This window comes from Paramisgurnus dabryanus, chromosome 11, assembly GCF_030506205.2.
Source record: "Paramisgurnus dabryanus chromosome 11, PD_genome_1.1, whole genome shotgun sequence".
Classification (NCBI taxonomy): Eukaryota; Metazoa; Chordata; class Actinopteri; order Cypriniformes; family Cobitidae; genus Paramisgurnus; species Paramisgurnus dabryanus.
In genome coordinates this window covers 9,420,997-9,438,345 of record NC_133347.1, presented here as the reverse complement: position 1 = coordinate 9,438,345, position 17,349 = coordinate 9,420,997, and the positions used below count along the sequence as shown (strand labels likewise).

General features: G+C 37.5%; 1 protein-coding gene across 2 annotated transcripts in view; it reads left to right on the top strand.

Moving 5' to 3' along the window:
• The window catches only part of faf1 (Fas (TNFRSF6) associated factor 1), a 127,195-nt gene that overhangs the window by 58,778 nt on the left and 51,068 nt on the right, over positions 1 to 17,349 (top strand). For both annotated transcript variants that reach the window (XM_065248490.2, XM_065248489.2), the window contains exons 9-12: positions 6,712 to 6,801; positions 6,929 to 7,052; positions 7,134 to 7,197; positions 7,344 to 7,425. In XM_065248490.2, coding sequence (XP_065104562.1) covers positions 6,712 to 6,801; positions 6,929 to 7,052; positions 7,134 to 7,197; positions 7,344 to 7,425 — 360 coding nt within the window. The remainder of the gene's footprint in view (positions 1 to 6,711; positions 6,802 to 6,928; positions 7,053 to 7,133; positions 7,198 to 7,343; positions 7,426 to 17,349) is intronic.

Sequence of the window (17,349 nt, the reverse complement as noted above, 5' to 3'; positions counted from 1 at the left end):
CACAGTCCGATAGACAGAACAGCCAACAAATAGCTGGTAAAACACAGAAGGGAAAGTTAGTCGGAGGACTGTTTAAGGTGGTGTTGCACGAGTAAAATTGGTCTTGGAGGATGAAGAGAAGATGGAATAGGATTCCTCTTTTGCTCTGTTTCAGTGCTTGGGGCTTTAATGCAAGTGTTAATGAAAGGGGTTTAAAAGAGGAGGATTTTGTTCATTGTTTGGTGGTGAAGAAGGAGGGTTTGAAAGATGGGGTTGACCTCTCTTCTGTTGCCTGCGGCTCTGACATACACAAGCACACGTACACACCGATACACACTCATTCCGTTAGATGATGGGGTCAAAACATGGAGGATTCACTATTACCTGTAATTTTAATAAGTGCCCTCATTCTGTCCTTTTTTACAACTAACCGCTGCGGTGTGGGAATGTTTTTCTTCTGAGAAAAAGTTTGATTTAGTCTGTTTGATTTGCTTTGTGATATTTACAATGGGAAAACTGACTTCACTGTGATTACGATATTACAACCAGGAGTACATTTGCAAGTCAATAGCCACATTCAATGTCAACACCTGGAATTACCTTGTAATGCACTGTAAGTCACTTTGAATAACAGGATCTGCCAAATGCATACAGTAAATGTAAATGTAAACTCCTATTCAGTGTTGAGTAAGAACATGTATAGTCAGTTAAACCAATGACTCTCTTATTGTAAGTTTTAAAAGGAGGAAAACAATCTGATTGTCAGAGAGAAGAAAATTATTAAATTTACAAATTATCAAAAGATAGCTAAAGTAAATTAAAAATATAATATCAAGACAATATAATTTTGTATTTAATTACAAATAATACAAATAATATGTGCAAGAGTTGCACAATATATCAAAATTATATAAAAAATAAATAAATAAAAATATTGCATTATGCACATTGAGATGACTAAATGATTTCGGTACGTAATACTTATGTATTGTCAAAGTTTACAGTAATGCAGATAGAGACTGGGGCAGGAATGTTTGTGCCGGTGTGCATGCATGTGCTCTAACGTGTAAAAGATCAATAATCAGAAATAATGTAAAACATCTACTTTGGTTATATAATATAAGTTTCAGTTTTTAGGATGTTTCAATAAAGTTTAAATACACTCAAAAAAATAAAAAGTTGGATTTACTTAAAAAACCTTCGTCAAGTGGGTTCCACATAGCTTTGTTAAGTAATGTCAACAAATAAAATGTAAGTTGTATTTACTAAAAAAGTTTGTGTAAAATTGACAATTTAAATGTTACATGGACTAAAGAAATCTTAGTAAAGTCACTATTATGAAACATTTAATTGATGAAAAAAAATATTGATTTAATAACTCCATAACAACGAATCAATCAATCAGAGTGCAGCTGCTCAATTCAACCTTTATTTAATTACAGTTTATCAAACATATCACAAACATATTTGAAATGCAATGTAACATTTCAAACCGTTTGTTGGTTTGTTATGTTCTAAAATATATCAGAACAAGTTAATTAACTAATACTTGGCCACTTATTACTCAGGTACCTATCTAATCGTGCTACCCTTTTGCAAGAGGGTACAACAATTCTGCCAGAACAACAATTTACCCATAATACACTGCAGCATCATCAGCCAATGAGATGCAAGTTACTTTTACGCAACAATGTTTTATTGGCTGAACAAATAATTTTGAAGTAAAGCTGACAAGACACAGTCTTTTGTTAAAATTACTAAGTTAAATTAATCATATGCCGTAACTTGTGTTTGTTAAGTAAAGTGAACAAGAAATTATTTAGTAAAACTGACTCCAACCAATTCATTTTTTTGAGTGAGACTTTCCGATCTTAAAGGAATAGTCTACCCTTTTGCCATATTAAACTATGTTAATACCTCAACCTAGACAAATTAATACATACCTATCTTTTTTCAATGTGTGCACTGTACAGCGTGTTGTGAATGTGTTAGCATTTAGCCTATCCCCATTCATTCCTATGGTACCAAACAGGGAACCCACCAAACACTTCCGTGTTTTCCCTACTTAAAGACTGTTACATGAGGAGTTATACCAGTAAGTATGGTGCCACAAAATAAAACTTTTTTTTTGGTACCATAGGAATGAATGGGGCTAGGCTAAATGCTAACACATTCACAACACGCTGTACAGTGCACGCATTGAAAAAAGATAGGTATGTATTAATTCGTCTAGGTTGAGGTAATAACATAGTTTAATATGGCAAAAGGGTAGACTATTCCTTTAAAGGGACACTTCACTTTTTTTAAATATGCAAATTTTCCAGCTCCCCTAGAGTTAAATATTTGATTTTTACCGTTTTAGAATCCATTCAGCTGATATCTGGGCCTGACGGTACCACTTTTAGCATAGCTTAGCATAATCTATTGAATCTGATTAGACCATTTAGCATCGCGCTCAAAAATAACCAGAGCTTTGATATTTTTCCCATTTAAAACTTGACTCTTCTGTAGTTACATCATGTACTAAGACGAAAAAACAAAATGAAATGTGGAGTGTCCTTTTAAGCATTATCACATCACATACTGTTGAATATCTCATTATATAGAAAGTATCCTATATGTGACCCCTGGACCACAAAAAATTTCAAAAATCTTTTTAAAAAACTTGTTTTAAGAGCATGCATCAGGTTTATTTCAGTGCACATAGTGTATTTATGTTAATTTTATTCAATAAAAAATTACATTTGCACCATTTTTATGAAAGCTAAGACTGAATGGACCTGAAAATGTCAAACGGTGGAACCACCAATTGCGCCAAAGAATGAGAAATATTAAATATTTTATCCACCTTGATGGCAAGCGTAATCATAAAAAAATTACTTTAAAATATAATTTTATTAGTTATTTCTAAATGAAAATTTTTATGCGTTTTTGTAATATTTGTCCAGACATATGCTGAAAACAGCTATGTTTTCTAAATAATCTTGGACAAATCATGTAAAAATTTAATGTAGAAAAACCATATTACACTAAAACTTGATGATTATATTTTATTCCACCTTTTTTGTATAAATATATTTATATTTTAATTAAAAAAACTAGTTACAGCAATTGACCCAGACCAGTTACAGCACACTGACATTTTTGTAATTATCCCCCAAATATTCTGTCAAAATAAAATAAAAATAAAACCAGAAATTTTAGACTTGGTCCTCCAAAAAGAGAATGTATGGTTATAAAATAATTAGCATCATTGACCCATTTACACTAGAAAATGTACAAAATATCTTCATGAAACATGATCTTTACTTAATATCCTAATGATTTTTGGCATAAAAAGAAAATGTATATTTTTGACCCATACAGTGTATCATTGGCAATTGCAAAAAAAATCGCCCTTATGACTGGTTTCGTGGTCCAGTGTCAAATATAGTAATTTTCTTCATTATTGTCTTATTACTGTGCAAAATTATTTGTACATCAATTAGTTATAGCACCTTACAGTACTGTATGTTTTCTCTTACTGCAGACTCTCTTTAATTACTCTTTGTAGAAGAGAATCAATATCTGTGATTCTTCTCTCTGTGTGGGCCATCACTAAGAGTGTGTTTATGCGTTTTGGGGGAGTTAGGGCCTTGTTGAGGTACTTGACACTTTGAAATCCTCTCTAAGTTGCATTATGGGATATTACGGTGCTTGAACCAAAGCTTCTTTTTTACTTAATCTGTTATGTCTGTTATTTGATACCTCTGCCAAGATGCTGGCCTAAGTCAGTGTATGTCTTAAAGCTTTTGAACCCCAATTTATTCTCTGCCAAATTTCTGTACAGTAGGTAACCTGTGTAAAGTTTTTATTTCACTGATCCATTGTACTATATCAACCCAGTCTCACGGCAAGTCGTGTTATAGTCACAAAATATTTGATTAATATTTCGTTTTCACGAATGTCTTTTTCGTGTCACTCAGCACGAATTTCTAGCAACAATGGTAAAAAAAAAATAGGCAAAAACAATGAGAAAAGAAAATATAAAATGACACAATAAAGAAAGTGTTGCCACAGACATGAAAAACTAGGCTATTTATAAAAATTTGTGCTGAGTGACACGAAAAAGACTCAGACTCATGCTCAGTAGCACGAAAACAATCAGAATTCCGTGTGCCTGAACACAAATAAAATCCATGTAAAGCCCGTCTCACACAGACATTACGGAAAATACATGGGAAATGCATCAGGGACGCATTAGCATTTTTGTTTATTATAAACTCATATGAACGTGTGATGCGCTATTCTTATACGCTGGTGAATGATCTCAGCTTCAGCGCGGAGAGTAACGAGATACCTGATATCGGCTTCCGTCCAGTTTGCAGACATTTCTCGTTGTGAATGTAAATCTGCATGTAAACCCCTCGTTTTAAAGAGCTGAACTATAACTATATGTTGCCATGACACATGCGTGCGTCCTAACTAGGACACACCCCTTACTGAATTGTTTCTGCGTCTCCTTCACACCGAGGGCCTTCCGGGTATCTTACTTGGTCCTCTTTCCGGGAGCGATCCCAAAACATTACGGGATGTGTTTACGTTTACACAATTTTACGGGTATTTTCTGGGACCAAAGTGCTTTGTGAATGAGGTTTAATTGTGTGGAGGCCCTCCTTGGCCCTGGACCCCTGGTTGAGAAACACTTGCTTTGGGTATATTATCTGTTAGCAGAAATTAATATATCAAAATGGACAGTGAATGTAGCATAAGTGGTACTGTACTATCGGGTAAGTGGAAGAGAGTCTGGAGAGCAGAAGTGTGTGCTGTGGCTCCAGGGAGATTGTGTGGTGTGTGGTGTGTCTGTAATGAGTCCCTGTAGTGTGAAGCGCTGCTGACATTTCCACTTCAACCTGAGAGTTAATGAGATACTCGGGCCTTCACCAACACCTCACTGTGTACAGCATGTGATGCTCTTTAGAGAACCTCCATCACAAACCTGCTTAGATTAATGCTGTGGTGATGTTTGCAAACTTTACCCAGGACAGCTCTCCTAAATACACTGGGTAACTCCAAAAAGTCATGGTTTATGTGGGTGTTGTTTGTTTGTTTGTTTTCTCACTTTCCAACTTTTCTTCAGTTTCGCTTAAGGTTATGAATTGCTGCGTAACATCTTTCTAGATTGTCTCTGGTAGCAGAGTGCACATGCAAATATAGACGGTTTCAGCAGTAACAACATAAACAAACGGCTTTCGGGGAACCAACGTAACTTCTGGTAAACATTGCAAAGAATTAATAACAACAGAGTCATTTTAGAAGCTGTTTACACTTGGTATTAAGATGTGTTTTCGTTGATCGGATCACAAGTGGACGACGCTAAAGACAGATGCGAATGGTGTTCAAAAGTTTTGAGCTTGTCCACTTTCAACTACATTGAGAGGTAGCCGAAAACCCTTGTGAACGGATTGCTTTTGTAAACGCGCATGTGGTTGAATGTGTTCGAACAGCCAAACGAAACCCCTTCTCTCGGCCTATTTATGTAATCTGTGGTACTGAGCAGAATGTTTTGCGTCTTTTCTGACTTTTAGTGCGAACACACAGTGTACAGCGCTATCTTTAGACTTTCATTGATAAATTTAACTGGCTGATCTCCACGCATTTCATTAGTTTCATTTTGCGAGCGTATTAAAGTTGCATGTGCTGAAAAATCAGAGAAAGCTCTCACTTATACATGAACAAAACACTGTGCAGCATGTTTACTTACAACACTAGCAGCGAACACTGACATAATATTTGCTTGCGTCCATTTAAACGTGTCATTACTCCGGGTCTCGTTTAAATGACAGCAGAGAGACTTGCCCACAGTCCCCACAAACCACCCCCTCAAAGTAATCAGGACAGAAGCGGTCGAAAGTGGACGAAAGAGATGGATTTAAATACCAGGTGTAAAAAGAATGTGTCTCTTTCGTCCAATTGTGATCCGATCGATAAAAACACAGCTATAAACAGCCCCTTAGAGCAGTGGTTCCCTGGGGGGCCCTGAGATGGTTTCAGGGGGGGCCCGGTTTAATATCATTTTATAAAATGTATTAATTTATCATAAATTCAGTTTAATTAAATGTCAGAAAAATAAGGCTACTAACCAACAACACTTATTGAATAATTTAATATGTTTTGTAAGTTTTGGAGTGTTTTATGTCATACATTTTCTTTGGGGGGACCTTGAAGGAATGCCAAGGGGGCCCAAACTCCGAAAAAGTTTGAGAACCACTGTCTTAGAGTAGTTTATCTCTGGTAAAAAGCTAAATAAACAACAAGTAGATTACCTTAGTTCAAATCATAGCTAAAACGTATCAAAAACTATACTGAGCTAACGTTAATGTGTTAAAAGTGTATAATGTATACAATCTTAACTACAGATCGACTGCCAAACCTCCCTTTACATAGTGGTAATCCATGATCGCCGTCTCCCTTCGTCTTTAGGAAACCAAAACATTTGTTATTTTCGATATGGTATTTGTTCCACTAGTCAGACCATTAAACAAACAGAGACTGGTTAAGTTCTGCTAAAGACGATTAACGGCAACAGCGCATGTGTGTCCGATAAAACCGGCAGAGGTAGATTTCAGTTTTTTCTTTTTGCAGTCTCCGGTTCTCCTCCCATGACACATCTCAAAGCACATATAGCAGTAAGCAGTCAATGCAATTATTGGTGTAAAAATCTCTCATGAAGTTATTGTGTGCTTTTTGCAGATGACTTTGGCCATGAGTGGCATCAGTTACCCCTGTCATCACCTCAGTGTGTGTAGAAGATCTTCCCCGGCACTGGACCAGACAGATGAGGTGATGCATGTAAACATTGTCGCACTTATCATATTGCTTATCTCTAGTCTTGTTTTAAGGATCGATCTAACAAAATGCATGTCTTAATTACTTGTTTTTTTTTTCGTGTTATATCTGTGTATTACAGTGCACAGATGTCCACATGGTCAGCGACAGTGAGGGGGATGATTTCGAAGATGCACCCGAATTTGGTGTAGATGAATCGGAGATCTTCGGCATGGCAAGCTCAAGTAGTCGAAAGTCTCCGATGAGTAAGTTATACTATTTACTTTCTTCAGCGGTTGACCATGGAGAGAGAGAGAGATTACTGATGTTCTTTCATCTATTTTCAGTGCCAGAGAACAGTGAAACTGAGGGTGATGCTCTAATGCACTTTACTGCCGAATTTTCAAGAAGGTGAGAACACGAGAGTCGCTAAGGAAAACCAAACATCTCTGTAGTACCTAGATTTTTTCAGTAGATGCTTTAATGTTTGAAAATGGCTACAGTGATATTTAACATTTACTTTGTGCGTTTGTTTTGTTTGAATGTTTGTTTTGCAGATACGGCGAAAACCATCCTGTGTTTTACATTGGCACCTTGGAAGCAGCATCTCAAGAGGCCTTTTATGGCAAAGCCAGAGATGTGAGTATATATGCTAAACATCATTATCAATTTAACAATCAATTCATCAGTCCCCATTTTTTTATTAAAGGGATAGTTCACCCAAAAATGAAAATAATGTCATTAATGACTCACCCTCATGTCGTTCCAAACACGTAAGACCTCCGTTCATCTTCTGAACACAGTTTAAGATGTTTTATATTTAGTCTGAGAGCTTTCTGATCCTCCATTGAAAATCTACTATCGGTATACTGTTCATGTCTAGAAAGTTAATAAAAACATCATCAAAGTAGTCCATGTGACATCAGTGGGTCAGTTAGAATGTGTTGAAGCATCAAAAATACATTTTGGTCCTAACATAACAAAATTACAACTTTAATCAGCATTGTCTTCTCTTCACGTCTGTTGTGAAGTGCATGCGCGAGACTAAATTCACGTGACTGTAGTGACGCGGATGATGTGTTATCCTGAGACATGTTTGCAAAGTTTTTTTTTTTCAAACTTACAGCATGCGTCTCCCTCAGACTGTAAACGAAGCCTGGGCGCACAAAAAACCCCAGATGGGGCGCACCAGATAACACGTCAGCCACGTCGTACGTCATCCGCATCACTGCAGTCACGTGACTTTAGTCTTGCGCAAGTCGAAATTTTTGTTATTTTTGGACCAAAATTTATTTTAGATGCTTCAACACATTCTAACTGACCCACTGATGTCACATGGACTACTTTGATGATGTTTTTATTACCTTTCTGGTAGGGATGCACCGATACCACTTTTTTGGAATATGAGTACGAGTATGAGTACTTGCATTTCAGTACTTGCCGATACCGATACCGAGTACTTAATAAAAAACATGATTTAAATTTACAGGTAACAGCTTTAGTCATATAATTTAACAAAAAAACAAGGGACTAGTTTTCCAGTTTGTTGTAAACTCTGCCTCTTTGGACAACACAAGAGGCATTAACCCCTTACATGCCGCTCAAACATAGACATTTCTCAGACCGTGGTATCGATCCCTGGTATCGGGGGACTTTTAACGAGTACGAGTACTGTAGAAAATGTGGTATCGAGGCCGATACCCGATACCAGTATCGGTATCGGTGCATCCCTACTTTCTGGACATGGACAGTACACCGTACATAGATTTTCAATGAAGGGTCAGCAAGCTCTAGGACTAAATATAAAACATCTTTAACTGTGTTCAGAAGATGAACGGAGGTCTTACAAGTTTGGAACGACATGAGGGTGAGTCAATAATGACATTATTTTCATTTTTGGGTGAACTATCCCTTTAAAACCAGAATCCAGTTCGAATCATTACGTGTATGCATTTGATAGACACTTTTATCCAAAGCAACCTATATTGCATTAAAGCTTAATATCACCATGTCTGTTTCTCTGGGATCGAATCCATGACTTTTGTGTTGCTTAAGCAGTGCTTTTGAACTCCCTGTATGGTTTTATTGAAGAACAGCGTGGTAATCATCATACTAAAAAAAACAAACAGAGCTTCATATAGTTGAGCGCGGTTCTCCCGCCTCACCTGTGTACAGGTATATAAACGCCACTAAATGTTTGACTGGCAGAATCACCCCATCACGATAAATCCCCATCAAATTTCCGCTTCCCATTTGAACAGCTGAAGCTTTATTTAGAACAGCTTTGTGCTGGTTTTCCCGCTGTGTCCTCATAAGGAGGCTTGTATCAACTGACAGCTTGTGTGGATTACGGTCTTATTAGGCTGAGAGGATGCGGCAAGATGTTCAGGGGTTTTTGAGCACGAGGAGCGAGCGGCAGTGGCTTCTTGCCTGCAGCCCAGCTGATCTCCTTTACTCCTCGGTGCAGGCACAATATGGCCGCCGCTCTTCCCCGAGGAGACGGTTCAGTGTGTCGGTGAAAACAAACCAATGTAAGAAGATGTGACCTGCTGTGTTTGTCTCTTGTAGGCAATAAGTGTTTTTTATTGGTCATACGTTCTCACTCTTTAAGATTGCTTTGTAGTTGTTTTCATTTTGTGTTTTTGCTAATTCAAAGGTGTACAACTTCATTTGTAGTAATAGTTAAAGTGCACAAGTTGCGTCAGTAGCACAAAAGGTCATGGGATTGATCTCTAGGGAACACACATGCTTATAAAATGTATAGCTTGTATTGCACATTAAGTCTGCCGAATGCATACATTTACTGTAAATGTTATAGCGCAACCAATTCTAATACCAAAAATACAGGTTTCTTATTGCTGTGCTACAGCTTCTGTAATGTTTTCCTGTTACTGTTACGGTTTCAGTACTTCACGCTCTAATCTCTCCTCTCCAGTCGCATTTTTAACACCTTTCAGCCCGTCTTCTCGACCTCAAGCTCTTCGTGAGCACGTGCGCACGAGTGCGACGGATTCTTCTGAGGGCACTTGTCTCTCTCTCGTAGGCCTGAGAGGATAATCACCTAGTAAAACACTACATCTGATGAAGTGTTTCTGGAGAGGGAGATACTCTCAATCCGCCCTTAATGAAAATGCCAGGGGCCTCGGAGTTCAGCTCCGAGGATCAGCGGAAGACCCTTGAGTCAGGCCACCCATCAGCACATAGGCCTCATCACAAATCCCCTTAACATCCAGCTAATCACGCTAACCCTCCTCTGCCACCCGCACAAAGACGCCCATCAAAATTCATAGCTCCTCCGCGCCCTTCATGTTTTTTCACGTGCTAGTTTCATGACGGAGTATCTGTGACGAAGCATTTTTTGGGCCAAGAGAACCGAGATGTAGAGGGTTTTTGTAGACTTTGTGTGACACATTAATGATTCAACGTTATTAACACTGATATGCTAACAGAGCTAAGCTGCTAAATCTAACAGAGAGGAAAATTGACTCTTCAGTTCTGTAATGCACTGCAAAAAATTTCTTTTTTACTTTTTGTCTTGTTTTCAGGACAAATATCTAAAAATTCTTAAATTAAGATGCATTTTCTTGATGTGCAAAATGACCTAAAAAAAGAAGACAAAAAACATAAAATTTAAGTGAATTTGTGCTTAATACAAGCAAAAAATTCTTGAACTTAATTCAAGGAAAATGTAAGAAATTTTTGATTCCCCCATTGGCAGATTTATAGACTTTCACTGCAAAAAAATGATTTTCAAGAAAAAAAAATGTTCTAGTATTTTTGTCTTGTTTTCAGTAAAAATATCAAAAAAATCTTAAATTAAGATGCTTTTTCTTGATGAGCAAAACGACCCAAGAAAATAAGTCTAGTTTTTAGACCAAAAGTATAAAATTTAAGTGAATTTTTAAGTAAAAATTCTGCCAATGGGGAAAGCTATTTAGTGATTAAGAAATATGTTCAAGATCAATTTTTTTGCTTACCCCATTGGCAGTTTTTTTTCTTGTTTTATGCACAAAATCACTTAAATTTAATATTTTTTGTCTAAAAACTAGACTTATTTTCTTGGGTCGTTTTGCTTATTAAGAAAAAGCATCTTAATTTAAGAATTTTTTGGTATTTCTACTGAAAACAAGACAAAAATAATAAGTAAGAAAGTAATTTTTGCAGTGTATTTATCTAACACTAAGTATTTTTTTACATTTATTCATTTGGCAGACTTTTTTTCAAAATCGACTTATCAAATCAAGGGCATTTAAGTCGCTATCAATAAACCTCAACTACAAAACCAACATTTTTTAAGTAGTTTTTACATGTAGCCTAGTAAACATCCATATTTGCTGTATTATATAAGTGAAAGTCTTACTTAAAGAGATACAAAAAATTACATTTTATTATTTCCTTACCCTTATGTTGCTCTAAAGACTGTTTATGTGGAGGCAGAATACTAACTAACTTCAGTCCAAATTTATTTTTTATATAAAGAGAAAAAGCATTTACATTATTCAAAAATTCTTCCCTTGTGTTCCACAGTAGAAAAACCTAAGGATGTTTAAATGGCATCAGAATGTTTACTTTGTGGGAACTCTCTCTTTAAGAGTTGTATTGCACATATAATTTAAACTTTAATTATGCAACAAGATTATTATTATTGTGGACTTATCTCCTGTACACACAGCATTGTAAGTGCCATCTGTTAAAGCACTCTGATACAGGTCAGGAGAGTGAAGTAATATGAACTCCTCATTTCCCATTGTTTGCTTTTCTACAGGCAAAAGAGGATGATCACGCTCTCGATTTTCCCCCTCTCCAGCACATATACACACACACACATCGGCTGTAATTAAAAACATCCTTTCAGAACATTTCAGAAAGAGACACATGGTCATCTGTGTGTCTGGCGTTACTCTCGTGGTTGGGCAGGTGCAGGCTTATATAATCCACCAGAAAGATGTGTTGCAAAAACTCACTTAAACATGTTTTAAAAGTGTGACTATGCTTAGCGTCATGAGGCGAAAACTCATTTCTAACTTACTGGAAACCAACACTAGAATTAGTTTTTCGCTTTTTGCTTGGCATGTGCAGTTTTTGCTGTTAGGGTTTAAATCTGAGGTAAAACATCTCTGTGTTAACTTGTCTGTACTTGTGAGTCACAAAATATATTGTTTAACTAGTCTAATGTCATGTTTTTTTTAGAAAGCCAATAAATTTGATCAACCCGTTAACTGTCTGCCGCTGTCCCGTGAGCTGCACACCTAAGTTTACTTTAATATTTTTATTGTAAATGTTAATCTATCATGACAAACTATATATTGTCGGAAAGGTCTAAGAATGTAGTTTTCATATTTCAAAACTTTTCAGCAGTAATAATAATGCAGTAACTGTAATTTATTAATTTGTGACAAGAGTAAACAGCAAACCTCACTGCAAGCCAACACAAACCTCAGTTTTTTGTTAATTTTATGTATTAAAAATAATACTGTATTGCATTTTTTATTTCAAATAGATGTAAATTGCTATAAAAATATATATTTTCACCTCCAGACACTTCCGTAAAAACGGAACTTACTATAACTGATTATTTTTAGAGGATTAAAAAATATTTCCTATAGAATATTTTACATTTTTTAGATTAACATTATCAAAAATCATAATTACCGCAACATGATATTACATTAAATATATGCATTTACAAACTCGTGTTTCGGTAATGAGAACTAAAAAGTTGTCCCGGTACTATGACAAACAAAATTTCAACTTTTATCTGGAGAGGAAAAATAAGAACTGCTTACCTGGTAGCCATCTTGAGTGTCACAGTCAATTATGTCCCTTCCAACTTTTTTTTTTTGAAAATGTTAGTTCCTTGAGGGCTTAAACAATGGTTGAAAATTGTTGCGGAGGATGAGAAAATTGGTTTTGGACAGATTTATATTCCTTATTATTGTCTCTACATTTACCAATGATCACCAAATCCCACATGTTTCTTTACTGTAAATGTTTATAGTATAACATGCACTGAAGCTTTTTATTTTTTAGATGTTTTAATTATAAATATTTCCATGTCAAAGAACCCAAATCCAGTAATTGACATGTTGCGGTAATGAAAATTTTCCCCTTAAATGTGGTAAAAACAACAACATTGGTTTGTACGATGTCATTTGAAATCATGTGCAAAATAGTACACGAAGAGATGTTTGTAACTGTATGCTTCTTAATTTGATAACATTTACTTTTTTATCAAAATGTTTCATGACACCTCATAACTCTAATTTCACGAGAATCACCCATACTGTTCCTATAAATCGTCTGACACTAGTCTTCATTTAGCAACTCAAAAAGATTAGCTAGTAAGACAGCTGTCTGTAATTATTCCCGTGTCAGTAAACTACTGCAAGTTTGTCCAAAGTTAGCCTGGGAATCCTGCACTTTGACTCTGGTGTGAAAGCTTGCGATGTCCCACTCACAGGACGGATCAACTTTCTCTACCCTCCTCCCTTTTTCTCCTTCTTTCTTCTCGTCTCTCCTCCCATGTTCCTCTCCCTTCCCAACCTCATCTTGCCATTTTGAGGATTCTCATCCCGAGCAGGTGTGGGTGGCTCCAGGGTGACTGAAAGAGCTTTTGGGTCAGTTTCCAACACAGAACAGACCCAATAATTTGGACTGAGCCCTGGTTTCTGAAGGCTAGGAAAAGTCTCACAAAACGAGAGAAGGAAAGAAAGAGAAAACAATGTGATGAAAGTAGAAAGGAGGGACTTTGGGTAATGGAGGGGCGTGAAACGAGGGAGCTGACCGAAGACTGTTATTAGAGAGAGTAGCTCTCCCTCCTCTTCGGTGAAATCTTAGAGGACTTGAAATGTTTTAGCAGCTCAGAGTCAATGTAGAAGCGGCCGTCTCCGTGTGTACCTTGACCCATCCTCTCTTAAGACGTGTTGCAAGGATTAAAAAAATTGCATGTCTCATTATCCGTCCCTTAAAACTGTTTAGTTATACATGACTGCCTAATGCATTGTTCCCGCTAACTCTTAGATGATCTTAGACTGCCAGATATGGAAGTATTTTCCATAAAACTTTGGAAATGGACTTGCATGAGGACAAACTGCAAGAACAGAGTTGAAAAAGTTCACGTCTCGCTTTCATCCACCCCCTCTTAATTTTTTAACGGGTAAAATCTCTCCCTCTCTCCAGATCCCCGATTGCTTGTCTACCCAGCATGAATGTTTAATCTTTTCAGGGTCTTGAATTGGGCCGGTGAAAGAGGCCTGAGCTCTCTCCCGCCAGGGGCCTTGCGGCTCATTCGAGAGCTTTAATCACTGTGCAAACACAGCACCAATCTAGTGTTTTTTCTTCAACGCACACCTCTGTCTAGCCCAACTTTCTTTCCCGTGTTTACACCCTCCCTCACTTCTGTGCCCACTTCTTTGCTTTCTGTTCTCCCTCTGTCAGGCTGTCGCGAAATCCTGCATTCGATGAACCGTTAGGGGTCAGAGCAGGAAGAAAATGTCCAGATTTGTTCTGTAATTTGGCGGGTTTTATTCCCCGTCTTGTTTGCCGAAACCTTTCGTGTTTGTGGCGGTGTCCTTTTTTTAATTAGTTGCCGGGTTATGCGTGCAACCGCCGTTCGCCTGATGCCGTAAATATCTACGGATTTGGATGCGCGTCTGCCTTGCCTCTTCATGTGCTAACCCGTGCCGATTGGAGGAAGGCCACTGGCATTTCATGCAAAACAAATAAAGTGATTTGTTCGCATGTTGTTTTGACGTTAACAGCTTCATAGAAAGTTTGATTTAGCCTGCGCGAGTTTGATTTGGTTTGGGTGTTTGTTTTGTTCAGGGTTTGCCGAGGGCAGTCTGTCTGTAGTTTTCTCATGATGGACCCAGGTGGAACATGTTGGCCTTAAAGCTTTTGAAAAAGCCTGATGGTGAATCATGAAATAAAGGTGGATCAGTGAGCTGGAATTAGATGTGTTCGGGCTTAATAGATGCTGATGGGCTCCAGTTTTCATTTTTTCATTTATTCTGCCGGTCGCATTGTTTTACAACTAGATGTGGAAAATTATTACTTGTGTATTATCAGTTTAAGCAATAGACATTTTATCAGCTAACGTGTTGCCAGTTTCTGAAGGGTGGATTTCTTAATATTTTTAATTTAGCTATTTGGAATTTTTTTCAACCCACTGAATAATGATTGTATAATAATTGTCTTAACTTTCTGGCTGCCTAATATGAATTATTCTGCCAATAAGAACAAAAATTGGCACTTCTGTTTCCTACATTACTTTTCCACTGCGCTGCTTTTATACTTTTGTACATTATTGTGTACCTAAAACTTTTTCCACATTTTTTTTTAAACAGACATACAAAAAGAGCACATAATAATAGGTATTGTCTGCATTTTCATTTTCGCGTCTCTGTTTTATATAAAGATACCCAAGAAACCACAGAAAAATGTAATATCTTCAATACAAATAATAATAGTTCATAAAGAGCACAATACATAATAAACATTAAATTGTGTGTACCTAAACCTTAAAACTTGTATCAATATACATCAGTTAGAAGTTAGTTAAAAAGAAGTGTTTTGATGTAATGAGTGGTATTTTATATAAAAATTATATTCAACCATTTTGTAGTTTTATTTAATTTATAGTTATGCGTTAAATTTATTTCAATGTTTTAGTTTAAAAATAGAAATTCTCGGATGACAGAGAAGTAAACACCTTACAAATTGCATTTTTTTTATTTCCAAATATCTCTTCATCAAGTACTTTATCATTATGTTGGCTTGACAAAGCCAACATACTGTTCTTCGATCTAAGCTTATTATTATTATTATTAGTGGTGCTTGCATTTATGCAAAGCATCACTATTATTATTGCTCAGGGATATTATTAGTGGTGCTTGCATTTATGCAAAGCATCACTATTACTATCTTGCATACTTATTATTATTATTATTATTCTTCTTTTTCTGGACACTTTTTTGGCGCGTAACTCGTCCCGCACGCTTTGTCGTAGACCCATAAATTAGGGCTCAAATCGACCGGCTTATTGAGGAGAGGACTGCTATGACTTTTATAAGCGATCGGGTGCAGGATTTCCGAAAGGGGGGCGAAAAACCACCCAAAAAATCCCATTGACTTAACATTGCGCCCAACTTTGACGAGTCATAGCTCCGCTCGAGGATTTTGTAGAAACATGTGGGTTATAACATTTGAAGAGGGTGGTAGGCTCTTTAAGAACATGGATCACAATGGGGTGTAAGTTGTACCCCTGGGGTGTAAGAGGTGCCCAAAAGTGCCCCAATGAAAAGTCAATGGGGCAAAATCCCATAGACTTACCATTGCAAAAATTTTGACGGGTCATAGGTCCGAGCCAGGATTTCATAGAAACATGTGGGTTACTAAATTTGAAGAGGGTGCTAGACTCTGTCAGGACGTCCCCCACAATGGGGTGTAAGGTTACCATAGCAACCATTTTGGGCACCCTAGCAACCTATACCATAGACTGCCATTATAAAATGCCTGGATGGATATCTTTGCACCACAGTGTCATAGAGACATGGGGGTGGGCTCATTTTACTTAGGCATCCAATCAGTCTCTCAGGATCCTTACAGACTTACTAAGCCACGCCCCTAGCAACCACTTTTGAGCACCCTAGCAACATAAAATACAAACAGTTATATCTCGGCATCAGAACATCGTAGAGACACGGGGGTTGGACCGTTTTACTTGTGACTAGGGGTGTAACAATTGGGCACATCATTGGCCACTCCCAAGCCACGCCCCTAGCAACCAAATTTGAGCACCCTAGCAACCGAATAAACAAAGCCTTATATCTCCGCATCAGAACATCGTAGAGACACGGGGTTTGGACCGTTTTACTTGTGACTCGGAGTGTAATCACTGGGCACATCATTGGCCACTCCCAAGCCACGCCCCTAGCAACCAAATACAGTACCCTAGCAACAGAGTAAACAAAGCCTTATATCTCCGCATCAGAACATCGTAGAGACACGGGGGTTGGACCGTTTTACTTGTGACTCGGAGTGTAATCACTGGGCACATAATTGGCCACTCCCAAGCCACGCCCCTAGCAACCAAATACAGTACCCTAGCAACAGAGTAAACAAAGCCTTATATCTCCACATCAGAACATCGTAGAGACACGGGGTTGGACCGTTTTACTTGTGACTCGGAGTGTAATCACTGGGCACATCATTGGCCACTCCCAAGCCACGCCCCTAGCAACCAAATACAGTACCCTAGCAACAGAGTAAACAAAGCCTTATATCTCCGCATCAGAACATCGTAGAGACACGGGGGTTGGACCGTTTGACTCGTGACTCGGAGGGTAATCACAAGTGGATGCCATTTTTTTCCCTAGCAACCAAATACAGTACCCTAGCAACAGAGTAAACAAAGCCTTATATCTCAGCATCAGAACATTGTAGAGACACGGGGTTTGGACCGTTTGACTCGTGACTCGGAGGGTAATCACTAGTGGATGCCATTTTTTTCCCTAGCAATCAAATACAGTACCCTAGCAACAGAGTAAACAAAGCCTTATATCT